Here is a 13,905-nt window from a genome sequence, read left to right on the forward strand (position 1 = left end):
TGTTGAACATCAAATCTAAGTTTCTGAAAACCTGAGCTCCAGTTATGACTGGTTCAAGTTGACAGGGTTCATCCATTTATCGGTGGAATAAGAAAAATGACAAATTTCAGTCTGTTTCTTAACACTGTTTGAGTGTGGATTTATCTGAATTACTGCACGGCTTACAGTAAAGGTACACCCAGAATCAAACCTGTGACCTTCCAGCCTCACTAAACACTAATCCCCCCCTGCCGCCCAGACTGTGTTGTCTGTCTGAGCTTGTGTGTGACCTCCTCAATCCCCTACACTCCACCACCTTGTTCCCTCTCCCTCACGTCTGTTTACACCCTCCAGTGTCAACACCGCCTGGGCGCCATGGCAACACACACCGCTACGAGGAGACGCGAGCTGGGGGCCCTCTGCTTCCACCATGGGTTTTACAACTGGTTTTAGAGAAACGGCTCGGGAAAATATTTTGAAGTTGTGTCCAACAGTGAGAGAGAAATATGCCTTTGATGTGCGGAGCCAGCTCACGTTTTATGTTACTGCAGGTGTTAAAGCAGGTTAACAATACAAAATGATGCCTATTCATACCACAAAATCCAGTTTTACAACTCCAGTGTGAAATAGGTCATACTATCACATACACAATACATTTTTAAGCTTAAACGCCTAACTTAAAAATAGAAAGAAAAAAAAATCTTGACATGGTATGGAATCTCAATAAGCCTCAATGTCTGATTTTGGGGTCATGACAGCAGGTTTTATCTAACCAGGTGTTGCACATCTGCCTGAACGTGTCAGTGTTAGTCAGAGTTTACCTAGGTGAGCTCTGGAAATATCTGGGACTTGGCAAAATCACAAAATCTGTTGAGCATAAACATCTGGTTGGTTAGTTACGATGTGAGATAGTCCTGCAACGAAAAGATGAAGACAAATCGTGTCCTTACAGATGGAGGTTAACTTGACTTTCAGTATGAGTTACTTATATTTGTTGGGTGGCTGGGAACACAATTCAAGATGAATGTTAACGAAGCTATGTGTCAGTTGTATAGCTATTGTTTGTTAACATGTCCGTCAAGTTGCCTTCATATGGCGATATTATGTCAGTGTTGTGTTTACAGGTTGTTAGGCTGCGCAAAGGTGGACCAATGAAGTCCATGAATTGACTGATGATGTGTTGTTGTGACAGTAATCCTGATGTCAGGAACCAAAGTACTGCACAGTTCAACATTTTGAGCTGATGATGGCGCTAGTTGAAAAGTCAGAGTCAGGTCACTAAAGGTGTTACAGTTCATCCTGAGAAATGTCATGGCAATCGCACAGTAGTTTTAGAGACATTATACTTAAAGCAGCAAATGTCAAGCACATGGTGGTGCTAGAGGAAAAAGTCAAGAAGCCATAAAAAACATGTCAAGTCATCGAGACAAGGAAATAAAAACCCAGCCAAATAATGTTATGCTCAACCCTGGCAACAAAAACTCACAACAATGTTTGAAAGACAGAACAGAAACACATATAAAGGTTATCAGTTAACTACCTGTGTAGGTGTCGACGCCCAAATCTACCAAAAAGGTCACTACCTCTTGTGCCATTGTATTTTTCTTTTGTTATGTGGCATGCTTGCTCTGTACTTTTTCCAACTGCAGCTAATCTGGGTGATAAAGAAAGAGGCTTTCGTGATGGAAATCATGACGTTCGAGTAGCCAGGTTACCGAAGGAAGCTGATTGTGGGTACTAAATGGAAGTGAGTCAGTCTAAGGAAGACAACAAACCATCTGCCTGTTGAACTGGTTTAGAGCATCAATTAAAATCCTCTCGCCTAATTGTATCATTTAAATGAGTGGCGGGGAAGAGATTTATTCAAGTTCTATTCCTCCTTTGACTTCCTCATCTTAGCAGCAAGATTTTAGAAAAGAAGACTGCTGCATCTCTTTAGAGGGAGATCAAAGACGCCCTCTCTGTCTCCTCTGATTTCTGATGGGAGTGAAAAGACCAGAGGCCAGACGATGCAGTAGCACTGTAGACACACACACTCACGCACACACAAGCCAAATCATATCACACCGTCATGCAGGCAGACACGCAGATGCCTTCACATGCAGACAGACGCACACATGGGCGCTGGCTTTAAGATCAAACAAAGGTGGATAACATCAATCCATCCTACCTGTCTGAGAAAATTCTGCACAGCGGAGAGCGTGCCAGCTTGCACCACGCCACTCCCTGTCTACTACTACACCACCACCACCCCCCTCATACTACTCTACCTCCACCTCCTCCTGCTACTGCTTTAGTCGATGCATTGTTCCATTGGCGCAGTGCAAAAGCGGACTGTATCTGAAGATGGAAGACCTTTATATATACAGCAATTCTATGTGTATAGGTACTTATATTACCATTAGTTGTCCACACACTATGAGCCTTTCATGGCAACATCTACTTACGAGTGAAAAGGACACAATGTCAAATTAAAAACTGACCATTTTCTCTCCAGTGATTTATTTACAGCATAACAGGGGCCACATAACATGCTGAATAATTCAAATTGTTTGGACTGATCTTATTGAAGGGAATAGTTCCAGGTAGAATATCATTTTTACACAAGAGGAAAACAATGGTGTTATTGTATGGTTTTTTTTTCTAATATATTATTTCTCTGTTGCTTCAGGCCCAGGCACACCTTGACCACCCGGTTGTGAAAAAAAAAACAAGGAAGAAAAAAAAAAAGTATCATGACCTCACAGCGTAAATAATTCAGATTCACGTTATGTTTCCCTGTTTGCTCCTTTAAGTCAATTGAAAATCCAATAGATGGGCATGTTCATCAATCAAAAACCTGCTCAGTCAAGGCAGACTCTGTGTGAAGCAGCTCTAATCTACTTTTATACATTTACTAGACAGCAAGAGGATCTATATTCACAGCATGCAGCATGAATAATAAACCTGCTTTTGGAAATTACCGCTATAAATTGTGTTCTTTACTGCAGTCCAAGACCAAAAAAAAAGTCCACACAGAATTAGAATCCAAAGCGTTTTTGAAGCGTTTTAGGCACTTTCAGCTCATTGTTTTGGTTTTCTGACCTACACTTTTGTTTTGCGCACAAAACAGGAGTCTCAGATGTTAGAGAGCTAGGGGGAGAGTGAATATTGCACTCATACTGTATTTGTTGGAAAGCAATTCAAACTGAAAGATAATGTAGCGTGTCTCTTGAATGTGTATTGTTGCCAACATGTCCATCAAGTTGCCTTTATATAGCGATAATATTTCAATGTTTTGTTACAGGTTGCTAGGCTGCTCCAGGGTGGACAAGTCCATGAATTGACTGATGATTGTTGTTGTGACAGTAAGAATCACTCACAATGCAGTTACAGTTAAATATTAGTCATATTTGCTCCATGCACCGTGTCTAAAACTAGATGACTAAAATGACTTATATAGATAGATATATATAGATAGAGTCATGATTACACGCTTGCGTGGACACAAGCCAGCGTTTCAATTAATCTGTAGACTTTGTCAGATCTAAAAAATTGCCTCTGTGGCAGAATCCAGCATTTGGGTTCATCTGTTTCAGGGGTCACACAGACTGCAAGTCAATGTGTTGTACTGTAGCTCTCTTGCACACAGCACAAATTTTCAATTTCCCCTCCTTAACCTCAGGCAGGCTGCTATTGCTACACATGCAGTCCCAGCTGTTCCTCTGCCCTCCGTCTAACGCTTTTCCTTCCCGCCAAAGTCTGCGTTTTATAAAGTGTCACCAGTGCTGGTGTCAGTTCATTCATTGTACGTCCTTCACAGTGCCCTGAAAGAGAGCAATTCCCAAGCAGCACCTTGAAAATCTATATTTGAGTTCCACTTGGGTCTGCTCTGCAGAGTTTCCAATTTGTCTGGCTTAATCGCTGGTGGTTGAGCGTCCAGCTGGGTGAAAGGAAGGCAGACACAACCGCATCAGAGAGGGCAGTAAGTTTAAGGAGTGCCTGACATCAGAGGCGGTGTAGGCCACTGTCAGCTGAACAAAAGCACATGGTGCCACATCTGGCTTCTAGTTTAGCATGCAGTTTCCCTCAGCATACCTCAGCACTATGATTATCTCTTTCCCACTGCCTTACAATGGAACAAAGAGGATTGTTGTCTAAGGATAGCCTTGGGAAACATCAGCCCTGAGATTTAACCACTGATGAATGAGGATGAGAAGGTAATCAGAGTTACAATTTCATGCCTGGGAGAGGAGGGCAGGGTGCCCTAACCTGCTAAGATGGAAAGCAGTGTCAGTGCAGTTTCTTGCTCTGCAGGTTTCCTCTGTAACCCTGTCAATGTCCTCATAGTCACCCCGCTACAGCTGGACCATGTGCTCCACAGCTGAGGTTTACTGGCAGAAGAAAACCACCACAAAGTCAAGAGAAAAAAAAAAAAGAACAGGGTGCCCCTCCAACCACAGAGTATTCGTGCATGCTGCTTCAGTGTGTGTAAACACACATATTGGGCAATTGCTGTGCATGTGCACACACAAAAACACAATCGACTTTTTGGTGCACGTTTTGTGGAATCCGACTACGGATTCACTACACCGCACAAAAGGGGAGGCCAGCATGTGAAATAAACAATACTCTAATTTCAACTTCAGGCAAGCCCAGTGGTTAGAAGAGATGTCTGAGGAAGGTCACAAGTTCAAAATACTGAGGATTTTTAAGCAAGACAAAGAAGTCCTACCTGTCTGTTTACTGAGTGCTTCTAAGCTTAAAATTTCTGTTTTAAGCCATGAGAATATTTGGGTTGCTCACAATGAAATGTAAAATTTTCTAGTGATTTTAAATTGGCCTGAGGAAAAGTGACAACTTTGTGGCTCAAGAAACCAAAAATGTACTATTGTACTAATGTACTATGAACCGCGTTATAGTGAGGGACGACTGTACAGACGGATAGAGGTAGAAGCTAATCATACATGCTTCTTTTCTTCACACTTGCCTACGTTGTAGATTAGCGAAATGCTTACTCCAGCAAAACCAATAAGTGTGACTAAGGAAGTAGCGCAAAACCCCTGAGACTTTTCAAATAAATTTCAGTTTGACATATAATTAAAAATATTTGTCTGAGTGTACTTAAATACATAGACCCTTGAATTAGCTATTTTAGCTAACAGGCGACGCTAACTTGAGACCTTCCATGTCTGCGGGAAGCACAAACTCTGGCAAAACACACATATATCATAAACATTCAAAATAATTCTGAGTCTGAGTGAAGTCAATACAGAAAGTAACCATCTTGAATTAGCTATTGTAGCTAATGGGCCATTCTAACTTCGGAAACGCCATGGGGAACAGGCCCATGTCCACGTTCCGAGATTTATGGAAGCACAAACTCTGGCAAAACACATATATTGGGACACACAATGTGATCAAAACCAGTGTCTGAATCTGAATGAAATCAACACAGAAAGCTGCCATATTTATTAGCTATCATAGCTAACGGTGTAGAAACCTACTTCCAGGGCAACTTGCTGCAATTTTGTGTTTCCTGTATTTCTACAGTGGTGGCCAATGCAACATGAGAACAAACAAAATGCTGACATTGTTCGAGCGTCCCTTTATGTTTTATATCATTACTTAAAAGCCCAAGTGTAACTACCTAAGTGAAAGTCAATGTGCATACTCTGTGAATTCACATCTCTAGATGAAACACAACACTCTATTTCAGCCTCACTTTGTGGTTTAGGCTGATAAGATGGGTGGAGTACATTGGGTGTGTGTGGTAAATAAGAAAAGCCCTTGAGTGAAGAAAAAAGCCAGGTGAATCTGTAGCGATTACTCATAGTACCCGGTCACTCAGCATCAGCTTGCTGCGACATGATCGCAAACTTTCATGGATGAGTTGCTTCTATCACTGAGGTGGTGAAAGTGGAGAGCCTGTCTTGTTTCCAAGCGATGAAGCATCATATCAAATATTTCTCCTCTATGTTGTCACCGCGCTAATAAAAGATATATTCACCGGGATGAGTGTTGGAGCATAGTATGTACATTGATTCATGTATTTGTCAGTATGCTGACTCATGCTAATGCCCTCTATTGCTGCGTCTGCTGTTTGGGTTTTCATTTAGCTTAACCCCTCTCATAAAAACAAACACTTTTTCCCTTCAACTATTGATGATACATGCATTTTACAGGCTTTTATTGTTTATTTTGCTGCTTTGGCGCAGTTCTGTCTCTGTCCTTGATATATTGTTGCTTTAAGCGAGGTAATAAAGACATTTTAAAGGATTATTTTGCTGAGAGTTGGAAAGAAGACTGATACCACCCTCATCTGTCCAGTTAATATGTACTGCCAGCAGGCGGTTAGCTTAGCATAAAGACTGGAAACGGGGAAACAACTAGCTTGGCTCTGTCCAAAGGACACAAAAATATGATAGCCAGCATCTCTGTAGCTCACAAATTAACACGTATCTCTTGGATATGGTTAATGTGTACAAAAATCTGAGTTATACAGTGTTAATTAGTGAGCTTTAGAGGTAGGGGTAAGCTGATTTTGTTACCCTTGGACAGAGCAATAATAGCCGTTTCCCCATTTTCAGTTTTCACGCTAAGCTAACTGGCTGCTGATGGTAGCTTCATATTTACCATACAATTCATATTCTTTTAAGTATTGTGTTGTGTTTATGGGTTTATATGTTCAAAAGAGAGGTTTACACAAAAGCATTTCATATATTTCTGACAGAAAATGGAGGTCAGGATGGGAAGTGAGCAAATGTGATTTATTGGGCCTCAAATACGTCAAGATTATTATTCAGTCTTGAGTTTCACATCTGTATCAGCAGCCTGATAACACCGTACATCTGGGTGAGAACCTTCTTCCCATCATCCCTCATAAAACCTCATGTAGTGGAGAAAAGCAGAGGGGTGGGGAGGGTCTGTTGTAGTATGATTGCATCTCTGCTGCCTCACTACCAGCTCAGACAGGTCTTAACTGGCTGCTGCTCCACCTTGTCAAGTCAAAACAGCTGACATCATCCCGCAGGAAGCCGGGAAACGTTATTGCAAGGTGAGACATGGGTTAGGAAAAAATGCTTTGATCCAAACAGAGCCATGGGAAAGTCTTCCCAAAAAAGTATCCTAACACCTGAGTGGTGACGGTGTTGAAGACTTTCAAGTTCAGGCCATATAGGAAAACTGTAGATTAACATTGTGTGTAGAAATTCTCCAAGATCAAGGACATATAACATGTAGGCGTGAAAATATAGAATATGATTTCTGATGGTAAAACACGCTCAAAGCAGCTGAGAGATGAGTAAAAACTGTTTAAGTAAGGCAGTCATCTTTTGTATGACTAGACTGCCACCATGTGGTCATCTACGGTCACTGCAGACAACCTGTGAACTTAATAGAAACCACTGCACTACATTTGCTCCTCAAGAAGAACACATTTTGTTGACATGGATTTACCCTAAATTCAACATGATTCACTTTATTGAAACATCTTCAATTTTAAAACCATACAACAGATAAAGACGTCAAGTGGTAGTTTAAGCACATCAGAGAAAAGCAACAAAAACCAGCAAACTGAGAGTGGAAAATGTCTCTTTTTTGTTTGTTTTGTTTGTCCTTTAATCCACGATCCACTGTTGGAGCAGGTTTTGTTGGTTCTAAGTGCAGCTGGTACGTTAAGTGCATGTAGTCGACAATTTTGAAATGAGCGGCTTTGAATGTGCAGAGGTTCCAAGTGTTCTTTCTGATTCAATCCCGTCGGGCAAAGTTTTTAGATCAGAGCTCCCCGTGTGGAGTTGTGGTTGTCTCAGATGATTCTGACTCTTCCTCTTTTTCTGATTAAAAAAATTAAAGTATGAATAAATTATAATGAAAATAATATAATAATTCCAGTGTAAGATTACACAAGTGTGTAAGACACACTTGATTTTAAAAAAATAAAATAAGACTATTGCTAATATACACAATATTTAAACCAACATCATTCCTCACCTGGCTGTGGGGTTTGGACACACTCGCCATCTTGCTCTTCGTAGCCACTTGAGCAGATGCACGTATAGCTTCCTTTAGTGTTGATACACTCCCGGTGCTCCTCGGTGCATACCGCCTCTGGCTGGGAACACTCGTCAATATCTGGAAAACACAATGCAACACTGACGCACCGACCTGACTCAGGTTTTCTTTTCTGACACTGAAAGCTTTCATTGTCAGTAAGTGGCAAAGAAAAGCAGGATGGACTGACGCATACTCAAAATCAACCTACCGGATACGGTAAGAAGTAGGACTCAATTTAAAGGATGAGTCTGGTGATCAACGACAAATTTCAATAATAATAATAATAATAATAATAATAATAATTAAAAAGAAAGAATTCAACAATGTACTGATCCTAGTCTGATATCTTATTTCTGTGCCACACAGCTCTATTTACTCTTGTAAAATAACTGGATATCTGTGATGTGTTTTATAGATTTCCATAAAGTGATCAATATGAACTAATGGGCTTAAAGGCTGAAAGCCAGACAGACTGTAAAGTACTGTGAGATGCACAAACACATTGTTGTTTTTTAACCTTTATGTCAAATTATTTCATAATAAGAAAAATATAGAGGAACATCAGCCTTATCCTTTGTTATTTTCAATATTTTAGCTACTTTTTAGGACTACGCTTTCTCCAAAACACAAGTTTAATTAGCATCACATTTTTCAACATTCTTATTAGTACTTCATTTTCTGAAGTACTGACTCTTGACTCTAGGATTGTTATCTATAATTATTAATTAAATATCTAATCGAAAGCTGACCAATGTTGGGAAATATCTGCTAATTTTTTTGCTATGAAAAGTTACAGGAAATTTCACGAAATGTGTCATTTCACAAAAGACCTTTTTCACGGCAGTCATTTTGGCATGAAATAGTGATACTGTTTAAGTAGCCAACATGCACCACAGCAGCACCCTGACTCTGTTTGACCTTAATAGAATGGAGCCCTAATTCATATCACATATATCACTGTTTCATGTCAAAATGGCTGCTGTGAAAAAAGGTCTATTTTCATTATTTTGGGCACTTCCTCAGGATCCTCTTCTAACAAAACAAAAACAATCCCCTTCCTACTTCTACCACACTTGGTTCAGCCTTCCAGAAATGAGCTTAAACTCCTCCACTTTTAGTTTCACATATATAAGTGAAAAGTGGTGCAGTTGTGTTATTTACATGTTATCTACGTTTTCTAACGAATGTATGCTTAATTTGCCTGGTGGAAGATAAAACGGGCAGTGTTGAGGATGGTGAAACTCAAAGTCAAGTAGAATTATCTACACACCTGCAAGATAAGTTATCTTCTATTAGGCTATCTATCGGTATGCACAGAGGTCAGTTGTCTATGTACTCTGTTTATCAAACAACCGACTCAGGCAGCACTCATTTTCAGGTTCTGGTATGGACTAGTGGCATCTGCTTTGGTTATTTCATGTACTGATTAAGCACACTTCTTCAGCAGAGCACATTAGGAACTTCCTCAATGGTCCAGTGTGTGGGATTTAGTGCCATCTAGTGGTTAAGTTGCAGATTTCAGAATCCCTCCCCTCATCCTTTCCTGGTGTGTAGAGAAACCTGTGACTCACAAAAGGTCCTTTCTAGAGTCGGTGTTCTGTAGAAACATGGTGGACCTTCAAAATCGGACTAAATTATGTACTTGAGTTTTCTTTTTATAGTGAGCAAAAAGTTGCATGTAGCATGATGTGGTTAATTTACTTTACTTGGCATTGCCTCTCCTGCAATGTGATGTTGATGCACGATATTGCAAAATCTTATTTAAAGGGTTTCACACTTATATGGTGTGTGAAACCCTTTAAATAGTACATTATTTACATCATACCTGTGCAGGTGCCCTCTGTGTCCTGATACCCGCTGGCACAAGCCTGGCACTTATCAGGACCGGCTCCAGTGCAGCCGGAGCACACACTGTCGCAGGCTGTGAAGGACAAATATACAAATAACTTTTAGATGAATATCACAAAAAAGAAAATTGTAAATTTGTAAAATATCATGATGCTTTTTTAAAACGTTTCTTCACGAGAACCAAAGCAAAACATTCGACAAGCATCACTGGATTTGGGAATTTTATACATCATATATACTACAATGTTTAGATATTTCATATCAAAATGCTGTGAGACAGAGAGAGTAATTACCCTTGCAGGAGTAGGAGCCCTCTGTGTTAAGGCAGTATTGATCTTCTTCACATGGAGAAGAATCGCTGGCGCACTCATTTACATCTGCAACAACACGACAGACTTTAATTCACTGAGCATTCTTTGTGTGTTTTACCACATCAGGCTGACGGGTACACAAACACAGCATTGCCAGTAGCAGTAACGCAGAATCTCACAATATTTGTTATTTTTTGATGAAATGCATATGTTAGCATGAATTCATTTTTCACATTTGAAAAATAACAATGATCAAATATTTGTGCGTTTTTTCCGTAACATTTAAAAGAGAGACACAAAGGAAAACTATATTTAAAAGAAAAGACAGAATAATTACAATATCATCTTTCCTATAATGCTAATGCCAATTTGGATTTATCATGTTGAACATGTTCTCCATACGTTTTACTTAAATATAATCATTGGTTACTTCCACATATTTTTACAATATAAATCGGCAGTTTTGATTTTGAACTCCACACGTGATCTGAGACATTTTAAAGTCGACATAGTCTCTAAATGTAGTCTTCAGCTCAGCAAACGTGCGTTTGTTGGTTCATGGTAAGAACTTGTGTTCATTCTTATGGATCTTCTGAAGTATAAATACTGGATTTGCATCTGTTTCATGTACATTAAGTTATATGTGGAACTATGAAGGGAATAGTATAGAAATATGACATGAAGCTTAGTTTAGAAAATCATTCATTTCATATAGTATCACAATTTGCTCTGATAATTCATATTTATATCTGCTCTATTATTTATATATCCTTACATACATATTTACATACTCTGCACTTCACTGCCTTTTTGCACTTCTGGTTAGATTCTAAACTATAGTTCGTTGTCTTAGTACTTCTACTTTACGTCAATGGGTTTACTTTGTGTATTTGTTGCCAGATTCCTACAAGTTATGAATTTAGTCTTACTTAACTTCAGTGATTCACTTTTTACAGATTTCAATAAATTTTCCACTGTATTCAAGCTGATTCAAATTATTACTAAAACAAAATGATTAGTATCATCTGTAAACAGAATCCATTTGTTCCTTTACCGACACAAGCTTCCTGATCATCCTCCTCCCAGCCTTCTTTGCACTCATCGCATTCCTGATTCGTCGCTCCAGTGCAGGTTTTACAGGACGTGTCGCATTCTGTAGAAGATGAATCACGATACGAAATTACTACTGGCAGCTATCCTTGTGTTTATATGAAGTGAAATGAGGCGTCACTGCTTGTTCAGCCTGTGAGTGTTGTGAAGCACACCTGTACACAGAGAGAAAGTGTCGTTCCTCACTTCGTTGAAGTAGCCGTCGATGCAGTCGAGGCAGAACTCCCCTTTGTAACCGTGGTCACAGCTGCACTTCCCGTTTCCTCCGCGAGTCCCGTCGCCATCGCACATCCCGTTCCCATGACAAGGTCTGTCAGAGCCCCCCACACAGGCTTCAAATAGAAACAACAAATGCATCAATGCCACTGCCATAGATTAAAATACATCATTTTTAGCTACAGTGTGCCAGAAACAGAACCAGTGCACGAAACGCTGTGCTGTGATTTGTGATAGGATTTTCCTTACAATTGCAGTCCGGTCCAAATGTCCCCTTTGGACAGCACACTTTGATAGTTTCAATGCAGAACCATTTATGCAGATCAGGATGTTTTGCTTTTCTGCAATAGGAAACAAAACAGGAAGGAGGTTAACCACCATTTTACCAAAACAATCATCTAAATGACACCTCTGTCATACCCACTTGTCACTGTGACAATATCTACATTGACAAACTGCAACACCCACCTCTTGAACCACCAAGTTTCAAAATGCTCTTCGTGCTCCTCTACCATGCGGTTGCACTCGAAACTGCTGCTGTCGCACAGCCCCTCCACGATCTCCATGAGACGGATCTCGCTGTAAAGAAAAAAAGAATGCGAGGCATGGATTGAGGTTGAAAAGAAGGATGCAGGGGGTGTGGTTTAGCTCAGTTGGTAGAGCATCCGCCCCATGTACAAAGGCTCAGTCCTTGCCACGGCGGCCCAGGGTTCGAATCCGACCTGTGGCTCTTTCCCGCATGTCATTCCTCATCTCTCTCTCCCTACATTCCTGTCACTCTTCAGCTGTCTTTATCAAATAAAGCTCAAAAAGGCCAAGAAAATATCTTTAAAAAATAAAGAAGAATGCAGGTAGAAATTAGTATGTGTGCGACGACAGAAACTGTGATTAAAAAAAGGAAGTGTTTGAGTAAGAGCAGGAAAGTAGAAGGGTTACGTCAGGCAGCCCTTGCAAAGTCACCCAACACCTGCCAAATGCTGCAGCTTCAAAGTTTTCCTATATTACCGGATACACACAGTCAGCCATAGATTCAGATTTATATTGCTGATCTCAGTGTTTCTCAAACCTTTTACTCCATGTACCACCTTGGAATATATTCGTCTTAAGTACTACTATTGTGACAGACCCAGAAATAATTTGATTTTAAAAAGGGGGTTATCCTGATCTGCACTTCTCTTACTAATATTTCCTGTCTGGAGAAACGATCGCAGAGTTTTTTTTAAACTTTTTTCATTCATTTAACCTTCGCTTACTATCACATGTCAAATAACCACGGATGCGTGCGCTACTTTTTAAATTACATTCAAGTGATCCTCTAGTTTAATTTCATTCAAAATGTTTGGATAGTTTGATGTTTTCATTTATTTTGTTTCTACATATGTTTGGATAGTTTGATGTTTTCATTTATTTTGTTTCAACATTTCAGAGAGTACCACTGCAGAGAGAATCAAGTACCACCAGTGGTACTCGTACCACAGTTTGAGAAACCAGCGGCTTATCTAAAGCTCCTCTAACGTGCCAAGTAAAACAGCTCTGGTGCAAAGCAAACCCATCTCTGGTGACCTGTGGCTCCTGTGGCAGGGTGACCTGTAGCTGAGACAGGACAGGACAGGATGCACCGTCTCACCTTGTTTCATATTTAGACAGTTTCCTCTCCTCCCAGGCTGTGTTGCCTCCACCAAAGTTCTGCTTTACTGTTCGCTCAAGACCCTAAAATACAAAAAAAACAAACAAACATAGTGACTGTTTGTACAGAGAGAGAAACAGGCAGGAAACACACAACACAAAGAGCAAGATGCCACAGTGTGCAGGCTTTCAGAAACCTTTTACCTTGTTGAAGTTGTCAGTGATTTGCTGACAGGTGACACAGGCGCCTGTTAAATCCCTCTTGGCGTCGGCGACTTGAAAAAGTAAAACAAGAGTTACACACGACAGCAGCAGCAGCAGCAGCAGCAGCCGCTGTGGACCGGCGGACAGCATCTCACAGTTTCATATCAGGACACACGCTTTCAGCCAAGCAAGCTTTCCTACCGATATTAAACAGTGGGACACATCTAAACGAGCTGCTGTTAACATTAAATCTACGTTAGCGTTATCTATGCAAAGAGCGTGAGAGTAGTATTTACATGCCGGCTGTGTGTGTGTGGGGGGGAAAATGATGCGCTTTTAGATTTCCGCGTCAGCCTCGCTGTCGAATTGTGTCTTGCGCTGATTGGCTGGAGTAGCCCGTCAATCAAATCAACAGCCAATCGTAAGCCGCCACGCGCGGGACAAAAAAAAATCCTTCCCCACGTGGAAAATTCAAGAAGTCGACTAGAAATGTTTAAAATATTTTTTTTTCATTTCGGGTGATACATTTGATAACATTACATACATAAGTAAAATATTAATCCAATGTTTAAAAAAA

The 13,905-nt window shown here is 40.3% G+C and overlaps 1 protein-coding gene across 1 annotated transcript; it reads right to left on the minus strand.

Annotated features, from left to right (window-relative positions):
• Positions 1 to 7,411: 7,411 nt before the first annotated feature.
• On the minus strand, positions 7,412 to 13,685 carry creld2 (cysteine-rich with EGF-like domains 2). The gene is made up of 10 exons (XM_010740455.3): positions 13,329 to 13,685; positions 13,126 to 13,208; positions 11,967 to 12,077; positions 11,748 to 11,839; positions 11,438 to 11,614; positions 11,227 to 11,325; positions 10,155 to 10,238; positions 9,839 to 9,934; positions 7,951 to 8,091; positions 7,412 to 7,793 (listed from the first exon to the last, which is right to left on the minus strand). The coding sequence occupies exons 1-10, from the start codon at positions 13,476 to 13,478 to the stop codon at positions 7,735 to 7,737; spliced, it is 1,092 nt and encodes a 363-aa protein (XP_010738757.2). The 5' UTR covers positions 13,479 to 13,685; the 3' UTR covers positions 7,412 to 7,734.
• Between the last annotated feature and the right edge of the window lie 220 nt (positions 13,686 to 13,905).

This window comes from Larimichthys crocea, chromosome XX (genome assembly GCF_000972845.2).
Source record: "Larimichthys crocea isolate SSNF chromosome XX, L_crocea_2.0, whole genome shotgun sequence".
Classification (NCBI taxonomy): Eukaryota; Metazoa; Chordata; class Actinopteri; family Sciaenidae; genus Larimichthys; species Larimichthys crocea.

Bases quoted from the DNA above. Each gene is read 5' to 3' on its own strand.
- creld2 (XM_010740455.3), bottom strand. From the start codon at position 13,478: ATGCTGTCCGCCGGTCCACAGCGGCTGCTGCTGCTGCTGCTGCTGCTG. The intron at 11,615-11,747 runs GTAAGGAAAATC...TTCTATTTGAAG, and splicing joins ATTTGGACCGGACTGCAATT to CCTGTGTGGGGGGCTCTGAC. The intron at 7,794-7,950 runs GTGAGGAATGAT...TTTTTTAATCAG, and splicing joins TGTCCAAACCCCACAGCCAG to AAAAAGAGGAAGAGTCAGAA.